Source organism: Ceratocystis lukuohia (genome assembly GCF_044167205.1).
Source record: "Ceratocystis lukuohia strain C4212 chromosome Unknown Supercontig1_pilon, whole genome shotgun sequence".
NCBI classification, from domain to species: Eukaryota; Fungi; Ascomycota; class Sordariomycetes; order Microascales; family Ceratocystidaceae; genus Ceratocystis; species Ceratocystis lukuohia.
In genome coordinates, this window is record NW_027263520.1 from 2,327,106 (window position 1) to 2,352,788 (window position 25,683).

The window sequence follows — 25,683 nt, forward strand, 5'->3', positions numbered from 1 at the left end:
AATGAGAGAGAAGGGGACGTCCCTGGGCTTTGGCCACGCAGGAAGGTTTCCGCCGATCCTTGGACAAAGTAGGCTAGTCTCAAGCTATGCTAGGTAAACCTATATGGCCGAATGGTAATTGGCTTGTCTTGCCCTTAGCCTAATAGACCGTGTGGGGTGTCTTTGTCCTTGTCGGTTGGTTTGTTTGAAGCTTGTCTATGGTACTAACCTCGCCCCTCCTTTGCTCTTCTCTCTCTACAACACCACGTTGCAAAAAGTTTGGTATGGGGTCGTGTGCTTTGCTGCGTTGTTAGGCTACAAGCTACGGCACACAGCGATCTTTTTGACTGGCTGTCATGTTATATTGAGCAAAGGGAGGAAAGAAATCAGAACTAACAGCACAATAAGTGAATGTTGTATGCATATGTAAACTGTATGTAACAGAGCTAAGCAATAATACATCTGGAGTTTGCATTGCATTGCATTGCATTGCAGGGGGTTCTGAGACTGCTTGCGCATATGCACGGGGTTACTGCAGCCTATACACACACACCACATGAGGGACAGGAAGGGAATGGAGAGTGTTAGGCAAGGGGAGAGGGAAGAGAATGGTAGAAGGAGCGAAACAAAAAACGAAAGAAAGAGACCTGAGAAAGTTCATTTCGTAGCTTGATAGTCTCTCTTGATGCTTTGGGATCTTACAAGCTGGCATATATGCAAATGAGACAACGGACTCGACTACCTTCCCCTTCTTACGTCCCCATTAGGTTGGGTTGTGGCTAGCATGATTCTAGCTGTTTTTGCCCAGTCTAAGCCATTTGTCTTGTAGCCCTTTCTCTCTCCTTCACCAGCCCTGAGTGTGCCGGGACTCCAAGTAGCTTGCCAACTTAGTCTAAGCAGTTGTCTTGTACTTTCTGTTAAATTAAGTCGTCATCGAGTCTTAGCGCGAGGAGAAAAGAAGAGAAAAGTCCGTGGGCAACTTTTTCTTTGGATTTCCGAGAACCTTGGCCTTGACCGGTCTGAAGAGGTTATGTCGTTGACTTATATGGCCCGAGTTTGCCAATAATTGCCGTGTATATATATGCTGCGACACTGCCTCACACGTGGTCTGGTTAGCCTTAGCTTGGCCTGCGTTGGTAGCGATGAAATCATGTCTAGGCTAAGGCTTGGGTTTTGTGCCGAGGAAAAAGAACGAGGCTGGGCTGTCCTCTCAATCTCAGTTGGACTATAGCCTGCTGAACGCAGCATCTGCTTCGTGTAGTTGATGCAAGGGCTTTCCCTCCTCCCTCTTGTAAAGGAAGGCGAGCAAGGCTAAGTAAAGGCAAAGCTTAGACAGACAGCCTTTGGTGGCCTCAACTTGTTGCAATGCTTCAACCCATACCCTTGATGATGATGAAGACTTAGCCTAGTAAGATTCCTAGGTGGTAGTGCAGTGCATATGAGAGCTTGCTTGTACAGCCAACCCTTGAACCTCCTCGTGCTTCTCCCTCCCCTCCATCCTTCATCTTCATGCCCCCCCCCCCACGTTACAGAAAAGCAACGCTCACTGCTTGCCTATTTGCCTTGCCTTGTATTACTGGCCAAGTTGCTGCTCAAACGCAAGTAAGCTTGGGTGTTTCTTTTCTCTCTCCCCTTCTTTACTCTAGTCGTGTAGGTGGGATAGACAGGTCTGTGCGTACTTACAAAGCTGTCGGCCAAGCAGGGATGCATGGGGAGGACTTGAGACTAGGGCGACATCGGACACTACATGCAAGTGACTGAATTGCTCCTTCTTGCCTCTGTAGGTTACTGTTTTCTCATGCTGGTCCATGCTGCCTTGGCCTTGGCTTGTAATGAGCAAGTGAATTGCGTGGAAGCAATATATGCAACGAAATGGAGGGGATGGGCAGTTCAACGTCATGAGGGAGCGGGGCAACAAACCATGCGTGTTTTAGGTAAAACAATGCAAGTAAATACATGGGACTTGGATGCATCTACATCCATCTATCTAGCCAAGATATAACAATGCTCACACGCTCACATGCTTGTACACTGCCTACGTGTACGTGTGCATATATATGCGGTGCATTTCTGTGTATGTGCATACATATATTCTTCTATCCCATCTTCTTCTTTTCTCCTTTCAAACGGGGCTGTCTCTTTCAGTAGCGCAAAAAAGACTTGGTTCGGAACCTAGATAAAATAGGAGAGCGGTTCTGAGATTAGTAACTGCCTTTTTAACATGAAAAGTTGTAGAATGCAAATGGCGCACATCTAATTCGCTGTTGGCTTGTGACGCTGACCTGAGGAGCAAGAAGAGGATTTCACTAAGTTAGAAATATTTATCAGTAGTCTTGCCCTCGCGTTTTTATAACCCTTACAAATTAGTCTAAGCGGCAAATTTCGCCGATACAATCAGTGTTCCATTTCAGTTGAGGCGAAGGGCAAGAGACGGGCAATTGCAATAGTCCTGGGACCATGGACCGACTTTCCAGCATGATATTGTATCATACACCGTACGATGTGTACAATGCACCTTTTAACAACATTAAAGGAAATTAGGGCTCACAATCTCCCATTTTTCCATCTGTCTGGCTTACGCACAGAACATCATGCCAAAAGACAGAGTGGTATTAGTAAAGGCAAGAAGGAGAGAAGACAAACAAAACTAGGGAGGATTGGAAGTGATGTCCGTTAGCGGCCTTCGCTGGTGTTTAGCTTAGACCAAGGCTAGGTCCTGTATAATAGGTATGTACTTGCGTTGCTCCTTCCTGAATAAACGGCTGGGAATCCTCCGCCGGAGCTACATGCGACAAGACAGGCGGGGCGCGAAAGAGGGACAAAATGGGAGTTTCCCCTCCAGGAAGGAGGACGTCACACCCTAATCTTTCGCAATGGGATTTTTCTTGGAGGAGTGAGGAATCTGAGCAAAACCAGGCAGGGCTAGGCAGGAACTAAGCAAGAGAGGCAAGACCGCTTAGATACATGAATATTCATATATGAAAAGATCCGAAGAGTCCATGGGCCAAAGGGCCAACTGCCCACAAAGCATAAAGCCATGGCTTCTCCTCTGTTGCCTTCTTGGTTTTTCTCTCCCCCTCTTTCTCGATTTGTTATTTCTTCCCTTTCACTTCTGGGATTCCTTGACTTCACCATATTTATTCCTCTTTGAGTGTACGCTCGTCATCTTTTTTTTCCCCTTGAGTGAGAATCGCATCATTGATTGACGATTCCCTTCAAAAAATACAAACTTTTTTTTCGATCTTTTCCTATTATATTTCTCAACAGTGTGTCCTTCCCCTTCTCCCTCCCTGCCACAATAGCTCTTACTGACGACGTCTCACCTTTCAAGAAACAACTGTTAATTCACGGGGGCTGTTGGCGAAAAAAAAAGAAAGATTTGCTTGCGCTTTTGGTAAGTCTTCTCTATTCAATACGCAATAACTGCCCTTCCTCATGACGCTTTTCACCATGTCTTAGATAGTCGCCATTGCGATTCAGCCAGCCACATCTCACTCTTCCCCGACCACCACAACTTTGACATTAGGTGGCAGATGCCATTGCACTGTTACGATGGGTGTTGATACAAGACCACTTTCCTGTCAGATACTGGTTATGCTGGCCCCGCTATGCCCTTTTCCCTCTTTGTTGCCATGGCTCACTTCTCCATCTCAATAGCCTAGTCATACTACAATCTGACTTGGTCTTTGGCGCCTCTATCTCAGGATCGAAGCTGGACACTCTTACTCTGCCTAATTTTTATTCGGTTTTGAGTACATTGCCTTTTCCTTCTACTTGGACGATTGTCTCAGATTTCTTATCTCTACCGCAATCTTTCCTCAAAGAATTACGATAACGTTCACCCACTAAACGGCGCTGGCACCTTACCTCTTTTTTTTTTCCGTCTCTCCGATCCTACGTGAGAAAACATATTTTTCCTACCTTTTCTTGCTACAGACGCAGACGAGTTGCACGAGTTTCTGGCGATTTACCTCCCTATCTTTTTTCTGCCCACTCCGCCACACAAACATGGAGGATTCGCCGGCTAAAGAAGGGGGGGTCGAAATATAAAAACCTGGACCCAGAACCTTGGGGACTCAGAAATCAGCCGCATATGATTGGCTCATTGGTATTACCAAGCAACGATTCAGCGCTCGATCCTGTTGACTGCGGGTGGAGCTCGCTTCTGCGGGGAGAGGGGTGGCTAGAATTCCAGTCTCTACTGCAGTTTTAGTTCACCCCCCCAATCGATTTGCCCACCTCTACATCTTCCATCATATCTTCTTTTTTCTTAGAAGCACGGAAAAAGTATGAGGGCGGAGACGAGGGCATAGATGAAAGCAAAGACGGTGCTACTATGGAGAAGTGCTGGTGTAAAAAAAGAAACTCGGATATGCTGGGTTCGCTGGGCTATGATGATGTTGACAATGCCCTTTTTCTTTTTTTTTTTTGCTCAGCTATGAGGTTTTGTTGCGCCCGTTGCAAGGGAAACAAACCACAAAACTTGTCATGATGGGATTATCCCTCTCCGCATCCGGAAAATGTCAACTTGGCTGTCTTACTACTTACTATGCTAGTGTGCAGTTTTTCTGTCTGATTGATGCCGTTTGGAGAAATCCCAAGGGCGGTATTTGTTGAAGCCTCTCTTCAAGCGCTAAAGTGGTCTTTTTTTTTTTTTTTTTTTTTTGGGAAGTGATTTGGGGTTTGGGCTGGCTAATAACATTGGCGACTTGATATTTTCTTGTCTTTTTTTTTTTTTTCTTCCTTCTCTCTCTTGTTTTCTTTGCTAGTTGTCTTGCAACCGTTTGCTTTGAATTCCTATTTCGAATCACCAATTGCGTTGCAATTGTTTACCATTTCGTCTATGAATGACTTGGATCATCTAAGTTTGCTGTACTAACCAACGATCAAGCTCCCCTGCCTTTCTCAACAGACTCATACCAAAATTTATAACTGTCAAGTGAAACTCTCAGCTTACAGTTATTCACAACCTCTTTTAACACTCCTTTTCCCTTTTCCCACAAAAGTTCTCGTCTTTTGGGTACCCATTGAGCCCATATTTTTCTACCTTCAACCTCATTTTCAACGCCGTCGAGTGTTAGGCAGTACGCCCCCCTCCTTTGCCTAGCATGGTCGTGATAGACGAATTCGATGACCGGAGCATTCACGAAGAGTCCTTGAAACAAGAATACGTGCCCTACGAGTACCAGACTGCGAACAATGGTTCGTGGGCTGGCGCTCTGCCCGTGAAGCAGGGTCTCTATGATCCCGACCTGGAGAAGGATGCCTGCGGTGTCGGTTTTGCTTGCAATATCAAGGGAAAGGCTAGCCACAAAATTGTCAGCGATGGTGAGTAGCCTTTTCTTTCCGCTTCCTACAATTTCAATCATATTCACCACTAACGAATGCTCCCTTTTGCTTACTTCAGCGCGAAACCTACTTTGCAACATGACGCACCGTGGTGCCGTCGGTTCGGACGCTCGTGACGGTGATGGTGCTGGTGTAATGACCTCCATCCCCCACAAGTTTTTTGTCAAGAACTTCGAGCGTGACCAGGGCATTAAGCTGCCCTCCCCCGGACAATATGCCGTGGGTAATCTGTTCTTCAAACCTGACGAGGAAACTCTTCAGGAGTCGACTCGGCAACTGGAGGAGCTGGCTGAGACGCTAGGTCTTCGTGTGCTGGGATGGAGACGGCCACCTGTCGACTCGACGCTGCTGGGTCCTGCTGCCAAGTCCCGCGAGCCCATCATAATGCAGCCCTTCGTTGTGCTCACCTCTGCCTATGGTGCTACTGGAAACGCCCCTACTGTCCCCGAGCCTGAAAAGTTTGATAGCCGGCTATTTGAGCGCCAGCTTTACGTTTTACGCAAGCGTGCGTCTCACACTATTGGCCTGCAAAATTGGTTCTACCTGTGCTCCCTGTCCAGCAAGAACATTGTGTACAAGGGACAGCTGGCCCCTGTTCAGGTATACCAGTACTACCACGATCTGGTGAACGCCGATTACGAGGCTCATTTTGCCTTGGTGCACTCCCGCTTCTCCACCAACACTTTCCCCTCCTGGGATCGCGCTCAGCCTCTGCGTTGGGCTGCACACAACGGTGAAATCAATACCCTGCGTGGCAATAAAAACTGGATGCGCGCCCGCGAGGGTATCATGCAGTCCAAGGTTTTCAAGGAGGAGCTTGAACTGATGTACCCTGTTGTTGAGGATGGTGGCTCTGACTCTGCCGCCTTCGACAACGTTCTGGAGCTACTTGCAATCAACGGCGTTATGTCCCTTCCTGAAGCAGTCATGCTAATGGTTCCTGAAGCCTGGCAAGGAAACGAGCTCATGGATCCCAAAAAGGCCGCATTCTACGAATGGGCTGCCTGTCAGATGGAGCCCTGGGATGGGCCTGCCCTGTTCACTTTCGCTGATGGCCGTTTCTGCGGTGCTAATCTGGACCGTAACGGTCTGCGCCCCTGCCGTTTCTACGTCATGGATGATGATCGCATTATCTGTGCCTCTGAGGTTGGTGCTATCGTTGTTGAGCCTGAATCTGTACTTCAGAAGGGCCGTCTCCAACCCGGTCGCATGCTGTTGGTTGACACTGAGGCTGGTCGGATTATTGATGACAAGGAACTCAAGGATGCTGTTTCTAGCCGCCACGATTTCCGCGCCTGGCTTGATAAGGAGCTGATCACCTTGAACAAGGTTGTTGATTCCATCGGCTCGAAGGTTGATCTCGCGGCCAAACTCAATGAGTTCACCATTCAGACTGATCCAAGTCTTTTGGCATTTGGCTACACTCACGAACAAGTCAGCTTGCTGCTTGCACCTATGGCTTCTGATGAGAAAGAAGCTCTTGGCTCCATGGGAAACGATGGTCCTTTGGCTTGCTTGACTGATGCCCCTCGTCTGCTCTATGATTACTTCCGCCAGCTTTTCGCCCAAGTTACAAACCCTCCTATTGACCCAATTCGCGAATCGATTGTCATGTCTCTTGAGTGTTACGTCGGTCCTCAGGGTAACTTGTTGGAGATGAACCCCAAGCAGTGCAACCGTCTACTTCTACCCAGCCCTATCCTGTCCATCCCCGAATTCAATGCTATCAAAAACATCAACCAGCAGTTTCCCGAGTGGACAGTCAAGACCATTGACCTAACCTTCCCCAAGGCTCATGGCACTGCGGGCTACATTAAACATCTTGATTACATCTGCAAAGAAGCCACTGCTGCTATTGAGAACCAGGACCGCATCATTGTCCTGTCTGACCGTAACATCAGTGCTGACCGTGTTGCCGTTTCAACTTTGCTGGCTTCGGGTATGGTTCACCACCACCTAGTCAGTAACAAGTGGCGTTCAATGGCCGCCCTCATTGTTGAGACTGCCGAGGCTCGTGAGGTTCACCACATGTGTGTGCTTCTGGGCTACGGTGTTGATGGTATCAACCCTTACTTGGCTATGGAGTGCATTTTGAAGCTTAACCGTGAGGGTCTGATCAAGAAGAAGCTATCTAACGATGCTCTGATTCACAACTACAAGCACTCGTGCGATGGCGGTATCCTCAAGGTCATGTCTAAGATGGGTATCTCTACTCTTGCCTCATACAAGGGTGCTCAGATCTTTGAGGCCCTGGGTCTAGATGACACGGTTATTGAGCGATGCTTCCGTGGCACTGCATCGCGTATCAAGGGATCTACATTTGAGCTGATTGCTGAGGATGCGTTCCGCTTCCACGAGCGTGGTTTCCCGTCCCGTCAGACCATTGAAGTTCCTGGCCTACCTGAGTCTGGCGAGTACCATTGGCGTCGTGGCGGTGAGTCTCACATCAACTCCCCTTCCGCCATTGCCAACATTCAGGACGCTGTTCGCACCAAGAATGATAAGTCGTACGAGGCGTACAGCCGTGCCGAGTACGAGCAAATCAAGAACTGTACTCTGCGTGGTATGCTTGAATTTAAGTTCGATGAACGCACCCCCGTTCCCATTGACCAAGTCGAACCTTGGACTGAGATTGTGCGCCGTTTCTGCACTGGTGCTATGTCGTATGGATCCATTTCTATGGAAGCTCATTCCACTTTGGCTGTCGCCATGAACCGTCTAGGCGGCAAGTCAAATACTGGTGAGGGTGGTGAGGATCCTGAACGCTCTGAGGTTATGGAGAACGGTGATACCATGCGCTCCGCCATCAAACAGGTTGCTTCTGGCCGGTTTGGCGTCACCTCGGCATACCTAGCTGATTCCGACGAGATCCAAATCAAGATGGCACAGGGTGCCAAGCCTGGCGAGGGTGGTGAGCTTCCTGGCCACAAAGTATCCAAGTCCATTGCTCGCACACGTCACTCCACTCCTGGTGTTGGCCTGATTTCTCCTCCGCCCCATCATGACATCTACTCCATCGAGGATCTGAAACAGCTGATTTATGACCTAAAGTGCGCTAGCCCACGGTCTCGTGTTTCAGTAAAGCTCGTTTCCGAAGTTGGTGTCGGTATTGTTGCTTCTGGTGTTGCCAAGGCCAAGGCTGATCACATTCTGATCTCTGGTCATGATGGTGGCACTGGTGCTTCTCGTTGGACTGGTATCAAGTACGCTGGTCTCCCTTGGGAATTAGGTTTGGCTGAGACCCACCAGACTTTAGTTCTCAATGACTTGCGCAGCCGTGTGGTTGTCCAAACCGATGGTCAGCTTCGTACCGGCCGTGATGTTGCTTTGGCCTGCCTCCTTGGTGCTGAGGAATGGGGTTTTGCTACTACGCCTCTGATCGCCATGGGTTGTATTTTCATGCGCAAGTGCCATCTCAACACTTGCCCTGTTGGTATTGCCACCCAGGACCCTGAACTTCGATCCAAGTTCAAGGGTACTCCTGAGCACGTCATCAACTTCTTTTACTATGTTGCTAACGAGATGCGTGCCATCATGGCTAAGTTGGGTTTCCGTACTGTTAACGAGATGGTTGGGCATGTTGAATGCCTCAAGGTCAACGATGATCTACGTACTCGCAAGACCAGCAACATTGACCTGTCGCTGCTGCTCACTCCTGCTCACCAGCTGCGGCCTGGTGTTGCTACTTTCAACGTGCGCAAGCAAGACCACAAGTTGTATGTTCGTCTTGACAACAAGCTGATTTCTGAGGCTGAGCTCACTCTCGATAAGGGACTTCCTTCGCGTGTGGAGTGCGATATCATCAACACCGACCGTGCCATGGGTACCTCGCTATCTTACCAGATCTCAAAGCGTTTTGGTGAGGCTGGTTTGCACTCAGATACAGTTCATGTCAATATCAAGGGCTCTGCTGGCCAGTCATTTGGTGCTTTCTTGGCTCCTGGTGTCACTCTAGAGCTTGAAGGCGACGCCAACGATTACGTGGGCAAGGGTCTGTCTGGTGGTCGTCTGGTTATCTACCCTCCTCGCAACGCCGTATTCAAAGCTGAGGAGAATGTGCTAATTGGAAACACCTGCTTGTACGGCGCTACAACGGGAACCTGCTTCTTCCGCGGTGTCGCTGCCGAGCGCTTTGCTGTGCGCAACTCGGGTGCTACTGCTGTTGTTGAGGGCGTTGGTGACCACGGTTGTGAGTACATGACCGGTGGTCGTGTTGTGATTCTAGGCTCAACTGGCCGCAACTTCGCTGCAGGTATGTCTGGTGGTATTGCTTATATCCTTGACATCAATGGCGACTTCATGACCAAGCTCAACACCGAAATGGTGGAGGCTGGCCCTATCACCGATCATGCCGAGATTGGCTACGTCCGTGGCCTTATTGAGGATCACCACCACTACACGGGCTCCGAGCTAGCTGCTCGCATTCTCGTCGACTTCAATCGAGCTCTAAGCCGCTTCATCAAGGTCTTGCCTGTTGACTACAAGCGCGTTTTAGCTGAAGAAGCTGCCAAGGCCGCTGAAGCACGCCGGGCTCAGTACGCCCTCCCTGTCCATAAAAAGGAAGCCGCTAAGAAGGCTAGCACTGCTCTACAGGATATTGAGGAGACCATTACCGATGGCGCTGCTGAAAAGAAGCGTGCTCTAGTTCTAGACAAAACCCGCGGCTTTATGAAGTACGCTCGCCGCACAGAAAAGTACCGTGCACCCAAAACCCGTACGAAGGATTGGGCTGAAATCAGCAACCGTCTTGACAGCAATGAGCTCAAGTACCAGTCTGCCCGTTGCATGGACTGCGGTGTCCCCTTCTGCCAGTCAGAGACCGGGTGCCCTATCTCCAACATTATCCCCAAGTGGAACGAGCTAGTCTTCCAGGGCCAGTGGAAAGAGGCTCTTGATCGTCTGTTAATGACCAACAACTTCCCCGAGTTCACTGGACGTGTTTGCCCTGCTCCCTGTGAGGGATCTTGTGTTCTAGGCATCAATGAGCAGCCCGTTGGCATTAAGTCAATTGAGTGTGCTATCATTGACCGTGGCTTTGAGAAGGGCTGGATGGTTCCCCGTATCCCCCCGGTCCGTACTGGCCGCAACATTGCCATCATTGGCTCAGGCCCTGCCGGTCTTGCTTGCGCAGACCAGTTGAACCGCTCTGGTCATTCTGTGACTATTTACGAGCGCTCAGACCGCCCCGGTGGCCTGCTCATGTATGGTATTCCAAACATGAAGCTAGATAAGCGTATCGTCAAACGCCGTACCGACTTGATGGCTGCTGAGGGTATTGTTTTCAAGACGGGTGTCACCATTGGAGAGGACCTAACCCTAGATGACCTCAAGGCCAGCAATGATGCTGTTGTTATTGCCACTGGTGCTACTGTTCCCCGTGATCTGCCTGCTAAAGGCCGTAATCTGGAAGGCGTTCACTTTGCCATGGAGTTCCTACACAAGAACACCAAGTCTCTGCTGGACTCTGAACTTGCAGACGAGGCTTACATTTCAGCCAAGGACAAGCACGTTGTCGTCATTGGTGGTGGTGATACCGGAAATGACTGCATTGGTACCTCGGTTCGTCACGGGGCCAAGTCGGTCATCAACTTTGAGCTTCTACCCCAGCCCCCCAACGAGCGTGCTCGTGACAACCCGTGGCCTCAGTGGCCCCGCATCTACCGCGTCGACTACGGTCACTCGGAGGTCAAGCAGCACATGGGCAAGGACCCTCGTGAGTACTGCATCATGTCTGAGGAGTTTGTTGATGACGGCGAGGGCCATGTCAAAGGAATCAACACGGTGCGTGTTGAATGGACCAAGACTGCCAATGGCGGCTGGGACATGAAGAAGATTGAGGGCTCGCGCGAGTTCTTCCCTGCCGACTTAGTTCTTCTGTCCATGGGCTTCCTGGGCCCCGAGCAACGTGTTCTAGGCGATGATATTGAAAAGGATACTCGCAAGAACGTCAAGACTCCTGCCGGAAAGTACTGCACCAATGTGGCCGGTGTCTTTGCTGCCGGAGACTGCCGTCGTGGTCAATCGCTGATTGTGTGGGGTATCAACGAGGGTCGCCAGTGTGCTCGCGAAATCGATCTGTGGCTAGAGGGCTGCACCAACCTGCCTGTGACTGGCGGTGTTGTAAAACGGAGTGGGGAGGAGGTTATGAAGGCTGTTGCTGCTCATGCTTAAAAAAAACTCAAGGATGAGGGAAATGAGGATGTGACCTGATGCTAGTTGTTGAATGTTGATGAGCGGGCTGTATTAGTAGCTTTTGTTTTGGTGGTTGCATATTTTCTGAACTTTTTTATTCTTTTTTAGCTTGTTTAGTTTGAATAGCTGGGTATCGTTAAGTCTTTTATGCTTGCTTTTAAAAGCCCTTTGTTTTGACCTGTGCTTGCTGCATCGCCTGTTGGTTATTAAATAGTGCCTAGGGTACTGTGACACACATCCAAGCCAGAGTCACCCACCCTGCTCGACCGCTTTCTAACCCTCTCCTCAACACACCTGGCCTTATCTGTCTAATCTTTCCTCGCCATGGCGTCTTGATAGGCATCACATCTCTTGCTGAGTTCACATGGCTCAAGAATAATTCCTAGCTATATCACTGGAGCCTCAACCAACAAATCCCCTGTGACGCTGCTGGCTATATTATGAGCACTAAAATCATTGGGGGGCTAGGACATCAACATGCACTAGCTAGCTTAACAGATGCTATACACTACCATTGAGGAACGTGTAGGCGATGATGTAGAGGTGATCAATCTCTTATGCGAAGTCCTTAATTGACTATACTAAGAGCATATCAACTGATAAGATAAGGAAAACTTTGGCGGTGACTAGCGGCAGAAACAAGGTTTTTGTCCTTTGAAGATGGCCTGCGCAAAACGACACGCCCAAAAAACCCCCACTAACAAAGCCTTGGAAGCCATCAACAAAGCTCAGAGTTTGCGACCTGATAGCACTTGTTTTCTGTTCTTGGGTAGCCAGCCACAACTACAGTGCCGACGGCCTTTGCCTATTATCTCTACTTTTTTTTACTACTATTACATAATCATAAGGCCCTTCCGAAATGTACGCCCGATGGGTCCCTCCCACAGCCAGCTCCGGGGCTAGAGCGTCTTCTTCTGCAACACCAGCCCCAGCTCCTGAAACGAGTGCCTCGCGAAGAACTTTTGAAGAGTATGAGGAGCAAGGCGAAGCTGGTATGGTGGAAGAAGGCACCGAAACGGAACAACCTATACCATCATTGGCAGCAACCAACGGCTTTGGATATGCACGATGGACACCTGGAGCGCCGGCTTCTTCAGGAACGACGACACTCAAACCTAAACCACTCTTGAAGCGGAGGAAAGTCGATACATCGAGCGAAGAGGAGTCAAGCTCAGGTGAAGACAGTTCAAGCAGCGATGAGTCGAGCGAGGATGACAAGAAGAGCGAGAGCGAGAGCGATAGCAATGGCGATAGCGATAGCGACAGCGACAGCGGCAGCGGCAGCGACAGCGGTGACAGCAGTGACGGTGATAGCGATACCTCTGACTCAAAAGCCCGCAACAACGGCAAACCAAAAATAGAGCCCGAGCCCAGTGTTGACTCCTACTCTGAAAACATGGAGATGGATGTTGATGAGGAAGCAAAAACCGACAAACCAATAATACTAGATGCGGATACTATGGATCTAGACAATGAAGTCGGCGAGGTTGTTGCGAAAAGGCCCAAGAAAGAAAAGAAGAAGGCCAAACAACAAGACACCAGCGACTCCGAAGCTAAAGGCGCCATGTCCAAACACAAGGCCGTCATGGAGCGCAAAGCAAAGTCTCTACAACTAGCCCAGACTCAGACCACAGCCCCCGAATCCGGCTCCAGCTTGGACTCCGAATCCGATAACGAGAAACACGGCCTCGAGCCCCTACCGCAGCCTGAAGTACCTCTCAGTGACGAAGCTGGCTCAGCCAATGGCACTAGCACAACTTTTGAGACGCTGCCCGCATGGCTAGCCGCACCCATCCGCGTATCGGCTACCACACGGACACCCTTTCCCGAGCTTGGCTTCTCCACCGCCGCCACTTCCCGCCTGATTAGCAAGGGCTACACCGATGCTTTTGCAGTGCAGACGGCTACAATCCCCCTGCTGACGCCATCGGCGCGCCCTGGAGGTCATAACGGTGACGTGCTTGTAGCTGCTGCCACGGGCTCCGGCAAGACCCTGGCCTACGCGCTACCGCTTGTGCGTGACATCAGTGCCGGTGTGGTCACACGGCTACGAGCGCTAGTCGTTCTCCCAACGCGTGAGCTAGTACGCCAGGCTGCCGAGGCATTCGAGGTGTGTGCAGGTGCTTTTGACGGTGCTAGTAGTGGTGGCAAGCGTGTGCGTGTTGGTGTATCAGTGGGAAACCAGAGCTTAAAATACGAACAATCAGTCCTCTTAGAGCGCCGTGAGCGCGTGGCCGGCCTGGAAGATATGGATACGACCTCCCTCGATAATGGCGACGATGATGGGCTCCGCGATGAAGATGAGGAGGAGAAACGGGCGGCTGAGCGTGCAGCCGACTATCTCTGGAGAGTTGACGTATTGATCTGCACACCAGGTCGGCTGGTCGATCACCTGCGCCACACACCAGGCTTCGACCTCGCGTATCTACGCTGGTTGGTGGTTGATGAGGCGGACAAGCTGCTGGCACAGTCGTTTCAGGACTGGTTAGGTCTTTTGACGGAACGACTTGCGGCGTCAGCGGGTGTCTTTTCGGCGCGTGATCATCCTGGATGTGGCATTAGTGGTGTCCGCAAGGTAGTACTTTCGGCGACGCTGACGCGCGATTTGAGTTTACTCGCTGGACTAGGCCTGAGACATCCCCGCTTGGTCGTGCTGGAAGGTGGCAAGGGTGGTGATGGCGAGGCACTGCAACATGTCTTGCCTGAGGGCTTAGAGGAGAGAGTGGTGAGACTCAAGGACGGGGCAATGAAGCCACTGTACTTGGTAGAGGTGCTAAAGAGGCTGGCGGGCGAGCGTATGAAGGACGAGAAGAAAGAAGGGAAGGAGAGGGAGAACAATGCCACGAATAGTGCCTCCTCGTCATCTGAATCGGAATCAGGGTCGGAATCAGGGTCGGAATCCGGCTCAAGCTCAGACTTGGATTCAGACTCCTCATCGTCATCTCCTTCCTCAAGTTCCGACTCGGGTTCTAATGTATCCAAAACACCCAAGCAACGCGGTAGCGCTAAAGCCTTCCGTTCCACGGTGCTCATCTTCACCAAGTCTAACGAAAGTGCGCTACGTCTAACAAGGCTCCTAACCCTCCTATCACCCTCCCTAGCGCCCATAATCTCCACATTGACATCTTCAACTGCATCCTCGGCTCGCCGACGTATTCTGCGTTCCTTTTCGTCACGCACCGTACGGATTCTGATCGCTTCAGACCTTGTCGCCCGCGGTGTTGACGTGCCACGTCTTGACCACGTAGTCAACTACGACCTGCCAGCGTCGCTGGCCGGCTACGTGCACCGTGTTGGCCGCACAGCCCGCGCCGGTCGCGCCGGCGTTGCCTGGACGCTGCTTCCGGATAACGAGTCGGGCTGGTTCTGGGGCCGCATTGCAAAGGCCAAGGATGTGGGACGTGCGCGAAAGGTCGACCGTGTGAGGGTTGGAGGCGAGGATGGGGAGCTGCCTGAGGCGGATATTGCTCGGTATGAAGAGGCATTGCAGGAGCTGGGGCGGATGGCGAGGGGACAACAGGGATAAGGGAGCAGAGCAAGTAGGACATGCTACGCATGTACACACATACACACATACACAAGCACAGAAAATGTCATATAGAGACAGGCATAAATGGAGCAAATAAGGCCAATTAGACGTAGGTAGACAGACACAAAAAGGACGATGAAAAAGGAACTCACGTATGAGTGCATTAGAACATATTTTTTTTAATATCACGCTATGCCGATCGTGCCAACACTACTTCATTTCAAGACATAAAAAAAGGATGTTTAAAGGGGAGAAGAAAAGAAAGGAGGGCGGAAGGAAGTTAAATAACACAAGGCAGAAGAAAGTAATAAACAAAAACCACTCGAACAACGGGTAATCAGGCATACTGCGCCCGCCTAGCCCCCTCTCTCTCGTAACATAGTAACGTGTCATATAACCTTCATCCCTCTTCCCATCTTCTTCTGATATCCCTCGCAGCCCATGCCCCGTGTCCGGCCCGCAAGCTTGCCGCCTTGGGCCACTACAGGCGAAACCTATCCGCGCCGTGAGCGTCTCGTTGACGTTGATGCCACCTCATCAGCTGCAAGCTCATCTAGTTCGTCGGTATCATCGCCTCCACCAGCCGTGGCCAGACTCATGGCGCGCGCAGTAGCCGCGCCTGAAGACACGGAACTTGCTGTAGGAACTGGCGGTGGCTGTAAGCTACCTCCATTACGTTGCATCTCAGCGCCACGCAGCTCAGCCATTAGCTTGTCAACTTCAAGAAACATGTTACGTGTATCATTGACAACACCAAACTCGTCAACCTGGTAACCAATGTTTTCGCTACCGTTGCCGCCGTGATTGGCGCCGGCAAGAAAGGCAGGGCCTGGACCTCGGTCCGGGTCAGGGTTGTACATCACAGCATTGCAGAACATATGCACCAGCGATCTTTCAAGCTGCTCGCTATTTATAATGCCACGAGGAGGAACTAGGTCTTCCGATATGGGCAAATCTACCGATGCAGTTCCGGGATCACCATCAGGGAGCGCTGCTGCAGCCTGAATAGCAATTTTGTTGCCATGAGAGATAGCCTTCTTGATGGAGGCTATGTCGACCGGTTGAAGAACAATGGTACTATAATTAGGCGCATCCTTCTCCCGAATCGGGTTGGCAAACATGTTGGCATCACGATGGCTTCCGATTTGATCCAATACCGAGGCACTAACTCTGGGGAAGCCACGCGTCCATCGGACATGTGTGGGGGGACCAACCTGAACAGCAGGAGTTGGTGTTGAAATAGAAGGTCGAGGCCGATTAAAGCCACTATCCATACTATCCTGGCGTTTGCGCTTGCCAGCACGCACAGACGAAGGGCCCCGGCGTCTACTATTGATGCCTTCATCTGCAGTAGTATCGCCAGCTTCTTCCATTTTTGATAGATCTTCGTTCTTAATACGACTGCTGCCAGGCCCTTGAAAGTCTGACGGGTCCATGGAAAGCTCGTCTGGTTGCGAAACAACAGACTGGCTACGTCTTGTCCTTGGGGGGCCAGCTCGGCCTGTCCGTGTGGGTCTCTTACTGAGAACAGAGCCGCGTGATATGGGTGTTTCAGGCCTATTTGTTCTACGTGGCGTTGCTTTAATTGAGGAAATGATTCCCGGAGTCGCCGGATGTAGACCAGTTGAAGTAATTGGGTTTTCACTCTGTAGGGTTGGAGTTGGAGGAGGTCGTGGAGGCGGTGGGCTAAGAGGCTCCCAAGCAGGGCTGTCAACCGTTGTGTGAGCAGGACCAGGCGTAGAAGGCGTCGAATCCAAAGTCCAATTGGTTCCATGACCACGTTTAATGAACAGAGCTTGTTTCTGGGGAGCAGGGGTTTGAGGATCTGCAGCTGCATGAGGCTTGATAAGAGACACAAGAGCATCAGTAGAAGATGAAGCAGTGGTAGTGGAGCTAGGCGCAATTTTAGAAGGCACCAAGTGGTCGGGGATAGCCAACGAGGTTTTAGCAAATGGTGTTTTGGGCTGAGGAGTAGAGGTAACAGGCTTCGTAGATTGGACTGGAGTGGTGGCCATTGGCGGGGGATGCTGTGGTTGAGGCACAGGCAACTGAGGCAATGATACTGAAGGAGCAATAGCCAGGGCCTGGGATGCCGTAACCGACACAGTTGGATGTATAGGCGTAGCTATAATGGATGGAGCTTGACTCTGGGTAATTAGAGGGGGAGGGGCTTTAGGAGTTGCTTGCTCTGGCTGGACGGGCTGCTTAGCAACTTGCTTCGGAGTTGAAGCAAGCGGTACAGGCTGAGATTGGCGTTTTGGCGATGACTGAGGCTGCGCCTGAGATTGCGCCTGAGATTGCACCTGGGATTGCACCTGGGATTGCGCCTGGGATTGCGCCTGAGGTTGCGCCTGGGATTGCGCCTGAGGTTGCGCTTGAGGCTTTGCATGAGGCTGCGTCTGAGGTTGCATCTGAGGTTTTGCCTGAGGCTGCGCCTGAGGTTGCTCCTGAGATTGCTCCTGGGATTGCTCCTGGGGTTTTACTTGAGATTGCGCTGGAGGTTGCGCCTGAGATTGCGCCGGAGATTCCTCTTGCGGCTGTGGTTTCGTGGGTGACGCAGTTGCTTCTGCCGAGCCCTTCATAGAGCCCTGAGGCACAGCTTCAGGAATCCCAGCCGGTGTTTGCCTAGGGGAGTGACCAGAAGCCCGACTAAAAGGCTGGGGGGATATGGGTACTAATGGCTTCTTAACAGCCTGTGATATTGGTGTTGCCTGTGGTTGTGGCTGGTCTGCGGGCCGAGCCAAGGCAGTCGCTGGGTGGGAAGGCATTGGCTGCCGTTGCTGTTGTGGCTGAGAAACAGCCTGAGTTTGTGAAAAAGAGGCCTTAGGAGCTACCGGCTGCGCCGACTTTTGCTGCGGAGACACACTCGGTTCAGAGACAGCTTGCACCGTGGCTTGCGGTGGAGGCTTCTTGGGGGTTTGGGGGTTTTTCTGAGAAGTAAACTCTGACTGTGGGGAAGAACCTTGAGTTTGGTTTTGTGACTGAGTAGTTCGAGTGTGCTGTGATAGCTGTACTATAGGTTTAGTAGGAGATTTTGGCTTCTGCTGGACTTCGGATGGCTGAGAAGACGGCTGAGAGGGTATAGAAATGGGTACTGAAGATAAAGTGGTAGAAGCAGGAGCCGAAGGGATCGTTGGTGCTACAGCAGGATTTACAGTCAGGGGTGGTGGCAATTGTTGTGTTTGTTGACTGGGTTGTTGCGCTTGGCCGAGCTGAGGTTTTTGGACCATTAAAGCCTGGGTCTGAGGGGTTGCAGCAGAATCAGGTGCCGGTGGTTTTGCAGCAAGAGGCGGATGCTGAGGGCGAGATGGCTGCGGCTTTGGTTGCTGCTGCTGCGATTGCGGTTGTTGCAAATTCTTGGCCTGAGACTTCGGCGGAGCCTGAGCTTGAGCTTGTGTCTGGGCTTGTGTTTGTGCCTGCCCCTGTGCTTTAGCCTGTGCCAGTGCTTGCGCTTGCGCCTGCTCAGGCATGTGCCCAGGCGCATGTGCAACCTGGAAACGATTGGGTGTCCATTGGGAAGTATTAGATACGACAGGCGACAAAGAACGAGACTGTGAGGAGTTTTTGGAAGTGGAAGCTCCATTATGTTGGCCAGCGGTTGTATTTAGCGGTACAGGTCGTTGAGCAATCGGTGTGTTGTGCTGTGGCGTATATGGACGTTCCCATTTTAGAGTTTGAACCTGGGCTGGCGTTGAAGCCACCTGCGAAGAGGATGGTTGAGGAGACTGAGACTTGGACGGTAGCGCAGCTGGCACTTGAGCCTGGGGCTGGGGGCTAGGACTAGTGTCAGCCGAAGGCGTAGGACTATCATTAATAGTAGCAGCAGATACTGGGGGCGTCTGGTTTGGAGATGATGAGTTCTGTGACTCCAGAGGTTGCTTTGATGGCACGGCCTGTGTTGGCCTTTGTCCGGTTTCCTTTACAGTGGCCTGGGGTTGTTGCGGTTTGACATTATGCGATATTTGCGGAGCTGTAGCCTGCGGGGTTGCTTGAGGTTGAGGTGGCTTAGGGGGAAGCTGGTGGAACTGTGTTTGTTGCGCCTCAAGATTCGTGCTTGTGGATACGGCTTTGAGAGGTGGTGGCCCAGGCGCCTGAAGAACCTGTTGTGGCGACGGTCCTGCAATAGGCCTAACAATTGTCGGTTGTATAGCTGGTTGTATGGCAGGATGCTGTGATGCAGGCTGCGTAGTTGCGGGAAGGATAGCGCGCGGGGTGTGCGTAGGTTGGTGCGCTGCTATTGCAATTACTGGTTGCGTTTGGTTGGAGTTGAGAGGTTGTGGCGGCCTGCTCGCAACGGAGCTCTTCTTGGTTGCCATTTCAGGGCCAGGGGCAGCGAGAGGTGAAACAGCAGGCGACGCAGAAGATGAGGTATGAGGAGATTTGGCATGGTGAGGCTGTATCTGGGTCTGGCCGTGAGAACCAAGATTATGTATATGTGACGCAGGCCTTGCGCTAGAGCTAGCAGGAGCAATAGGAACTGCGTTAGAAATCCCAACGCCAGAGGCCGCAGCAGCCAGTTGAGTAGGCATCACAGCAGAGTTTGTATTCTTAAGCAGCGATTCCCGGATGCGCCTTTGTTCGACCTCAAGATCAGCCTGTCGTTTCGCGGCCTCTTGCTCACGCTGCGCATCTGAGAGCACTTCCTTTTTTAAGCGGGTATAGTATATTTCGCCCAATTTTCGATCGATTGTCGTGATGTTCTTGTACTTGTCAACGATAAGGTCGGGAGTCAACTGTGTTGGCGGGTTGGGAAGCTCGGCCAGAAAGTGATGGCGAAAGAGACCCCATAGTCGCCTAGGCGTGAGACGCGCCTCATCAAATTCGTCAGCTCCATTGATGAATTCATTTGCTATTAACTTCTTGCTTAGTAGCGTAAAGTCCAAGGTTTGGAAGACGTGGATAGCGCGAAAGAGAAAGTAGGACTCGCGGGCCGTAAAGGCCTCTGGAGGCAGTTCGGGCGGGTCCATGCAGTGTGAACGAGTCGGGGGGTAATGAATGTTAGTATGCCCGGCTAAAGGCAGCCGCTGGTGAGCGGTTGCCAGTGTTGTTGGTATTGCGGCCACCGCTAGGACCGTAGCTGACTAGAAGCAGTGATAGTGATGGCGATAGTAGTGATGATTAGACGAAGGAAAACTGTAAGAGAGCCGATGGCGACAGGGCGGTTCGAATATGCCGAGAAATTTCAAGGGACAAAAGCAATTCCAATCAGACTATATAGCAACGGCGACGCTTAGCTTCAAAGCCAGGCTTTATGTGAGCGGATGCTTGCGCGTGTATAATTGGTTGTTAGAGAGAGAATGGACGATAGAACAGCCAACAAAGGATGGATATTTCCTCAGCCTCGTAGGCAAGGCCAACAATGATGGCTAGATCCACAAAAAGATGAGAAGGCAAGCGAGGATTTGCCCAGGCCACACTAAGCTGGATTGAGCTATACTGAAATGCACTGAAATGCGCTCAAGCTGACTGCAGTGTTCCTTGGCTGCAACCTTCGCACAATGAAGTCAACCAGCTATCGGACTTGGTTCCTCTCGAACTTTGGTTGTGGACGACAGAAGAAAAAAAAGAATTAAAAAGCGATTTAAATAAATTAATGATACAATTCTTGAAGGAAATCAATAGAAAAACAGCCCCGCTGGTTGTTAATGCGTGACCACGGGTTCAACAGTCCTGACAATGAAAGAGAATGACATCCAAGACTTGCACTGTTTCTGGAAGTTGCTGTCGCTCAAATAGCAATGGTTGATGTTAGAGGTTAGGTTGTGGTGATGAATGGTCAAGATAACAAAACGGCGATGTGAAGAGAAAATTCTTCCTACTTTCGCCTTTGTTGCCAGGGTTTCCTCTTCCTGTTTTCCAAGGCAAACACAACCCAGAATAAGCAAAACCTAGTGCAAATTTAGAGCTCAGATTGGTCTTGCTCCCCTGAAGTCCTGCTAAGAGCTCCCCCCTCTCCACTATACAGACTCCACTAATATGCTCCGAAATGGGCCGCTGCTTGGTCTCGGTCTGAGTAAGCAAGAGAAACCAGTTACCGAAAGCGCGTTCGGTGGTGAAAATGGGTACATATGTTTTATATGCATCACGTGACAAAACGCGCTAACTCACGCGCAACGCGTAATACAAGTTTCGGGCTAGTTCATGTCTCGTCCTGCTTTGAGCAATTCTCTTGTTCCTGTCCTTCCTTAGCTTTTTTTCTAGCACTCTCACGTCACTTCACATCGATCATCGTTCATAAAGTGGCTTGTCCCCCCAAGTGGCTTATTGCAAGAACGCCACCCTTGTCGTTGCGCAAAGCCCGCTTACAAGCTGTCATAGAAGGATCAGAGGAAGGCTGCTCGCTAAGTTCGCCGAGATTGGCACCTCGGATTAGGGTTGGATCACTCTTGGACAGCTTGACTGACTTGCTTTGCACACGACGACAAAACATATGGGTTAGTGGTAAGTGGTATATGACAGGACGCGGTGTGGTGTGCATGGAAATAATAGTGACAAGGTAGTCTATACATGCATAAAGGGGCAGTCGAGTTTGAACAAGTCGCATGCTAATCCAACCCGACCCCATGTAGGTTTGATTTTTCCCTGGTGGAAAGCTATGGCATCTTACTCACGCTTACTTTCCTCCGTGCTTCCATGAACGCAAAGGGCCAAGCTGCCGTTGAAGAAGAGAACGCGACTCAGCACAGTCGACTCGGCCCGTAATACCATATGAGAACTAGAATATGCCCGTCTTAGATTCGGGGCAAAAACACTCAACCCCAACTACGCCTAGCATGTGCCCAGACAAACCTAAAGGCGGTTGTTCTGCCATGCGCCATTCGGCATTGTGAACGCATCATGGGCAGACTGACTTGAGACCGTAAGAGAGATCCATCCATGAATGACGGGGCTGACTGGCTCTAGGTTTTGGAGAAAGCCCATAAGTAATACTGTGCCATCCTGCTATGCTTATGCTTCCCTGTTTTCTCTGAGCCGCCCTCTCCCTCCTCTGTCCCCTGTGCATAAATCCAATAAGACACTGACTATCCAAATTTAGGCCTGGGGTCAGTTGTACGTGCCTGCATACTAGCTGCAGTAGGTGGCGGTCGCAAGATCCAACAGTTTGATTCTGCATACCATGTATGCCAACCCTACTTAGTTCTAATCTTGGACCCAGTCCTAATTCTGTTCCCCATTTTCTTTTCTTTACAGGGCTTAAATTTGTAGCCAGACTAATTTTATTGTTGAAACATAGGAGCTGCGTAAAGGACCCTTATTTACCTCACTACATAAAACTAGGCGGGCTCCTCCCCCTTGAAGTAACCCTAGAACGGACTTATTGCTACATGGTTTCTCTTTAGCTCATCGACCCAAAGGGCGGGCAGGGCAGCACGGAGTAGATTGTAATGCCCTGTGTTGGGTTGGTCAAGGTGTCTATTTGAAGCATGATGAGGTTTCGTGATTTGCCCATCGATAGAAGAGACTGCCTTGGGCATGAGAGAACCTTTTAGCCTTGATGTTTTCGTCTCATTAGCCTAACCACTTCGCCCTATAAGCCAACATAGGCATACACACCATCACTTACACCAACAACCAACGTACTGCGGGCTTATCCCTGATTTGGTAATAGAGGCCCCAGTCTTAATTTCAACACCGGCCTACCGCACATCTTCACTTTACAGTTTCTTGTGCCTTTTTAGCCGCCGCTATCCCCTAAGAAACAAAGCTATAGGAGGAAGAGAGGGCTTCAGCGAGAGACATCGATGCGAGCACTCTGTCTATGCCTGCTTTTCACCTCTTTGCCTTGGCGCTTGTGGTCTCTCCTCTCTTCCTTCAAGGTGGATCGCAGCCCTTTTCAGAATACCTTCCTTTTCGTGTTTCGTCTTACTTTATATCAAGTGAGCGGCATTATACATACACGCATCGCAGAGAAACAACAGGGCCTCAGTTGTGGTAGACATGTTGCTATTTTATGCTTGTCAGGGTGGCAGAGAGAGCGGACAGGTACTTCATAAGCGCTGGCTGGCTAACGATTTGGCCACTTGATTCTATTCCTAGAAGAAACAGAGACAGACACAAGCTGTGCATTGCAGTTTTGGCACTACAAGGGGCTAGAAGGTGTTGTGTAGTGAGTGTTGGTGGTAACAATGCAAATGCAAGTACCTATGTACTTGTATACACCTGCACAAATTATTATATGTGGTTATTTAGTTATTTAATTGTTGGTGTACAGGTTGAAGTAATTGCCTTGCTGGACTGGAGGAAGGTGTCAAGTATAATAATCTCCCCCTCCTTCCTCCTTCATTCTTGGATTCCTGCCCTAGTCTGATCACCCTCAAGTCGCTGATTATTTTTCTTTATCTCCAAGCTCGTTCCATCCACTGTTACTCCCAGTCTAAATCAAGACTACCAGAGAACCAAGACTTGCTCAAACTCTGCTGTTTGCCTGCTTTCCCCTTTTACGTTCTTGTCCTGGATTCTTTGTTGCACTTCTCCTACACTTGGTTGGTTTAATATACCGATTTCTACCCACTTCAAGCCTATTCCTAGCCAAGCTTTAATAGAGCACAGCAGAGTAGTTACTTCATAGTTCACTTCGCTTGCTCATTAGGCCCAAGATCCCAAGACGGAAAGAGCAAATCTATAGCCGTCACCACCTTCCAACCTCCTTTTCGCAGCTTTATCTACTGATTTTCTTTTTTATTTCGTTCTCTTCTTTTTTCCCCTTCTTTCTCTCCCATTCCTCATTGTTTCCATCATCACATTTGACCTCTTCATTAGCCAAATTCCCTCTTTTTTGTTCTGATCCTAGGGACAACAGTTGCTATTTCTCGCTTTACACCTTGGTTTTTCTTTTTATTTTTATTATATTTTTTTTTACGAATCTCACGACCCTCCCCCTCATCGGAATCATGACCAACTACACGGACGAAGAGCTCAACCGCGACTGGCAGCCCAGTGGCCGTCGGCCTCAGTCGTAAGTAGCAGTGTAATTTTCACAGAATCATCTTGCAGCATTTAGCTAACAAATATCGCGACGCTATAGCACTATCGCCCGCTCATTCTCGCAAGAGCTCTCAGACCTATTCCGCATTGAAAACAGTGTGGCCGACCTTGATAGTCAAGTCGACAAGAGGTGTGTTCATTTTGTTTGTTTTCTGTCTTCTATTGCTTTTTTCTAACAATTTTTGTCTGGCCGGTTTTAGAAAGCGCATTGTCTCGCTTCAGACCGAAGAGCTCGAAGCCCTCCAAGCGCGCTTGCGCGAAATCCAGAATCTCGAGGCATGCATTCGTGGTGATGCTGAGCCGCTGTCCGCCGGCTCATCGAGTTCTTCTTCTCCCACTGTTGCCTCGCAGCAGGAGGCGCATCAACAGAAACAAGCCCAGGCTCAGGCTCATCGCGACGGTATGTCGCTGCCTTTCACCACCTCTTCCGCCACTTCTCCTGCCATTCATGCTGCTGCTTCGACTTCTCCTGCCAACTTCTCCCACAAGGTTGTGGTTGATGGTCACCAGAAGCAGCGCTTGAGCACTGCTGGCTCGGCCATGAGAGCACCCAGTGCAGGCAATATGCCTCCATCTCCCATTGCTAGCGATGGTGGATACTACTAGGTCGTCTGAAGGCCTAGCCGCTTGTCTGTGCTTGGTATTACATCGTCTTCAGCTCTGGTCCTTTTACACTGGTGGTTTCCGGCAAGGGACCCCTATCTCCATGTAGATTTATTCTGTTCATCTCTCCGTGCTGACTTTCTTCGAACATTTTGCAGACGGCCGTATGTAAACGGATAATGCTCCCCTTCATCGGAAAGCCTCAAGAACGCGATCAACTCACATCAAGACTTGGCCGCTGCCTTCGATGTCCTATTGTGGCACATCCTCATATTTTTATTTCTGCTTCTTTGTTCATATACCCAGTCGTTGGGAATTTTTTCCCTGACCTTTGCACACCCACTCTCCAGTCAGACCTTATTCCAACGCCAATGTTACTTCAATATTTGTCTTTTATACTTGCTATCTATTCTTCTACGTCCAATCTCCCCCGTCCTGTCACGCTCCCAATTCTCTTCTATTGTTTTTTTTTCCAATCCTTATTAGTTCTTGATCATGCTACACACAATCTCATCCATTCTTGTTTCTCTCATTTGCAATGTTTTCCCCCCTTCTCTCCTTCATAACTTGCACTACAGACGAGTGAGTGTTGGCGATTTTCTTTTCTAGTCCATTGACTAGACACTCAACGAACTTGTCTTCCCCTGAGTGTGCTTTCACTCATTTCCATATACCCGCTCTCCCCTTTCCCTTCCTCTCTCACTGGCACCTTTTTGCCTCTTCACTTCCTCATTGCTACATCATATCTTTTTTTAATCTAATGAGCCTTTAAAATACATATATTTTTTTGTCAATGTTGTGTGTCAAAGTTTTGTGACCGTCACATGCCAAATCCCTAAACTTATCTGCCTGTCGAAGTCAAAGACTCTATTTGAACCCCATCCACTAAGACACATAACCCTAAAACGCCACATAGTCTTAAAGTTTCATATATCATCGTGTAAGTTCGAAAGTTATAATGCAAAATGGAAAGAAAAAAAAATACATGTACATAAGTAGACTCTTCCCTCCCTATAATACTACCCCTGAAACTATTCCACCCTCTA

General features: G+C 50.0%; 4 protein-coding genes across 4 annotated transcripts; 3 read left to right on the top strand and 1 right to left on the bottom strand.

Annotated features, from left to right (window-relative positions):
- Nucleotides 1-5,087: 5,087 nt before the first annotated feature.
- Nucleotides 5,088-11,499, top strand: HOO65_010584 (putative glutamate synthase NADPH; the record flags this gene model as incomplete). Its single annotated transcript, XM_071005228.1, has 2 exons — nt 5,088-5,307; nt 5,387-11,499. The coding sequence occupies 2 exons, from the start codon at nt 5,088-5,090 to the stop codon at nt 11,497-11,499; spliced, it is 6,333 nt and encodes a 2,110-aa protein (XP_070862406.1).
- An 880-nt stretch (nt 11,500-12,379) lies between these two features.
- Nucleotides 12,380-15,046, top strand: HOO65_010585 (ATP-dependent RNA helicase dbp6; the record flags this gene model as incomplete). The annotated part of the gene is made up of 1 exon (XM_070999754.1): nt 12,380-15,046. The coding sequence occupies one exon, from the start codon at nt 12,380-12,382 to the stop codon at nt 15,044-15,046; it is 2,667 nt and encodes an 888-aa protein (XP_070862407.1).
- A 497-nt stretch (nt 15,047-15,543) lies between these two features.
- On the bottom strand, nt 15,544-20,016 carry HOO65_010586 (Bromodomain protein; the record flags this gene model as incomplete). The annotated part of the gene is made up of 1 exon (XM_070999755.1): nt 15,544-20,016. One exon carries the CDS (start codon nt 20,014-20,016, stop codon nt 15,544-15,546), a length of 4,473 nt encoding a protein of 1,490 aa, XP_070862408.1.
- Nucleotides 20,017-23,940: 3,924 nt separating this feature from the next.
- Nucleotides 23,941-24,640, top strand: HOO65_010587 (uncharacterized protein; the record flags this gene model as incomplete). Its single annotated transcript, XM_071006149.1, has 3 exons — nt 23,941-24,005; nt 24,075-24,164; nt 24,235-24,640. The coding sequence occupies 3 exons, from the start codon at nt 23,941-23,943 to the stop codon at nt 24,638-24,640; spliced, it is 561 nt and encodes a 186-aa protein (XP_070862409.1).
- Between the last annotated feature and the right edge of the window lie 1,043 nt (nt 24,641-25,683).